Here is a 3,042-nt window from a genome sequence, read left to right on the forward strand (position 1 = left end):
GCTCTTGTAGACCAGGCTGGTCTCGAACTCACAGAGATCCGCCTGCCTCTGCCTCCCGAGTGCTGGGATTAAAGGCGTGTGCCACCATCGCCCAGCAACTTTAGCAGTTTTTATCATACCCTTGTGTACATCTGTTATAGCACAAGGTGTCATTGACCACTATGCATGTTTACTCCACTGTGGAACAGTAGGCAAAACATTCACTCTGAGGAAGTCACTAGACAAAATACCGCAACACTGAAAAGGAAAAAAAAGTGAACTGGGTCTACGTGAGGCATAAATACATTTTAACAAGGTCATGAGGAGAAAAGAGATTATTTTTCTCAACTATGAACCCTCAAAATCAGAAGTGAAAAGTAGACATTTGTAACAACAGATACTGCTGCAACTGCCTTGTTTCTCCAATGGGCAGTTTAATCACCATCAAAGGTCAGCAGCAACTTAATTTCATACTTGAAATGCATGCTACACAAGCCTAGTTGTAAACAAATCCATATCCAGGTGGTCTTCTACTGGTGAGGAAAGACGCTCTTACGCACCGATGCTCATGAAAGCATACCTCCAGTCTTCTGGTGGCTCCAGGAAAATTCAGGGTGAGGAGACGGCAGAGAGAATGCTGGGAATTCTTCTCTAGTTATAAAAAAATTAACTAATTAATAAAAAACAGACTTTTAAATGGAAAAATAATTGGTTATACCATTCTATTATGTGTGTGTGTGTGTGTGTGTGTGTATTTTGCAATTACTCTCAATTTGTTGAAGTAAATCCAAAATAGGAGTGTGCTAAAAAGGCTAACAGATAAATTCGGTGGCATAAACAATCTTAACTACATTCAGGTTTGAAAGTGACCTGAGAAGTGACAGACTACCAAATAAGGGTGGCAGGACCAAAGAAAATGGTTCTAAATTATGTGACTCGGCTACCTTCAAACATACCAAGAGTCTGGTATTGTACTTTAGATACATGTGGGAGGCACGAGAGAGATTTCTCAGATATTTGCTTTTACTTTTCACAGTTAGTTGAAAGGTGGGGAACAGAAAATCTTGAAATAAAGGTCATGTGTAATCTGCAATTTTGATCCTCTACTTGGGTATTAAGCTCACTGACAAATAAAGTTTATTATTGTTCTCTCAAGGTCTGTGAAGAATTTTTTTTGGGATTTTAATGGGGATTGTGTTGAATTTATAGATTGCCTTTAGTAGAATTGCCATTTTTACTATGTTGATTCTACCCATCCAAGAGCATGGGAGGTCTTTCCATTTTCTGGTGTCTTCAATTTCTTTCTTCAGTGCCTTAAAGTTCTTATCAAATAAATCTTTCACTTCATTGGTTAGAGTTGCCACAAGATACTTTATGCTATTTGTGGCTATCGTAAAAGGTGAAGTTTCTCTGAATTCCTTCTCTGCTTCTCTGTCCTTTGTGTATAGGAGGGCTACTGATTTTTTTGAGTTGATCTTGTAGCCTGCCACTTCACTGAAGTTATTTATCAGCTGTAGGAGTTCTTTGGTAGAGGCTTGGGAGTCACTAATGTACACTATCATATCATCTGCAAATAATGAAAGTTTGACTTCTTCCTTTCCGATTCGAATCCCCTGGATCTCCTGATGTTTTCTTATTGCTATTGCTAGAACTTCAAGTCCAAATGGATTAAAGATCTCAATATCAATCTGAACACACTGAACCAGATAGAAGAGAAAGTGGGAAGTACTCTACAACACATGGGCACCGGAGACCACTTCCTATGTGTAACCCCAGCAGCACAGACATTAAGGGCAACATTGAATAAATGGGACCTCCTAAAACTGAGAAGCTTCTGTAAAGCAAAGGACACTGTCACTAAGACACAAAGGCAACTCACTGACTGGGAGAAGATCTTCACCAACCCGGCAACAGACAAAGGTCTGATCTCCAAAATATATAAAGAACTCAAGAAACTAGACTTTAAAATTCTAATTAACCCAATTAAAAAATGGGGTACGGATCTGAACAGAAAATTCTCAACTGAAGAAGTTCAAATGGCCAAAAGACACTTAAGGTCACGCCCAACCTCCTTAGCAATCAGGGAAATGTAAATCAAAACAAGTATGATATACTATCTTACACCTGTCAGAATGGCTAAAATCAAAAACACCAATGATAGCCTTTGCTCGAGAGGATGTGGAATAAGGGGAACACTCATCCATTGCTGGTGGGAATGCAAACTTGTGCAACCACTTTGGAAATCAGTGTGGCAGTTTCTCAGGAAATTCGGGATCAACCTACCCCAGGATCCAGCAATACTACTCCTGGGAATATACCCAAGAGATGCCCTATCATACTACAAAAGCATTGTTCAACTATGTTCATAGCAGCATTATTTATAATAGCCAGAACCTGGAAACAACCTAGATGCCCCTCAATGGAAGAATGGAAGAATGGATAAAGAAAGTGTGGAATATATATGCATTAGAGTTCTACTCAGTGGTTAAAAAAAAATCTTGAATTTTGCATGCAAATGGATGGAAATAGAGAACACTATCTTGAGTGAGGTAACCCAGACCCCAAAAGATGAATATGGTATGTACTCACTCATTAGTGGATTCTAGCCATAAATAAAGGACATTGAGCCTATAATTCACGATCCTAGAGAAGCTAAATAGGAAGGTGAGCCCCCCCCCCAAAGAAATGTAGTTATCCTTCTGGATATTGGAAGTAGACAAGATTTCCAGGCAAAAATTGAGAGCTTGGGGGTGGGAGTGGGATAGGGGTAAGGGGAGATGGGGAGAGAGAAGTGAGAAGGGGTGGATGGGGAGAGATTGGGGGAATGGGACAGTTGGGATGGAGGAGGGGTGGATATGGGAGCAGGGAAGTATATCTTAATTAAGGGAGCCATTTTAGTGTTGGCAAGAGACTTGACTCAGAGAGGTTCCCAGGTGTCCAAGGAGATGTCCCCAGCTTGTTCCTTGAGCAGCTGAGGAGAGGGCACCTGAATTGGCCCTATCCTATAGCCATACTGATGAATATCTTGCATATCACCATAGAACCTTCATCTGGCGATGGATG

The 3,042-nt window shown here is 40.6% G+C and overlaps 1 protein-coding gene across 1 annotated transcript in view; it reads right to left on the reverse strand.

Annotated features, from left to right (window-relative positions):
- The window catches only part of Ankrd31 (ankyrin repeat domain 31), a 155,623-nt gene that overhangs the window by 106,849 nt on the left and 45,732 nt on the right, over positions 1-3,042 (reverse strand). The window contains exon 5 of the mRNA XM_026783825.1: positions 560-630. Within this exon, the coding sequence (XP_026639626.1) occupies positions 560-630 (71 nt within the window). The remainder of the gene's footprint in view (positions 1-559; positions 631-3,042) is intronic.

Source organism: Microtus ochrogaster, chromosome 19 (assembly GCF_000317375.1).
Source record: "Microtus ochrogaster isolate Prairie Vole_2 chromosome 19, MicOch1.0, whole genome shotgun sequence".
NCBI classification, from domain to species: domain Eukaryota; kingdom Metazoa; phylum Chordata; class Mammalia; order Rodentia; family Cricetidae; genus Microtus; species Microtus ochrogaster.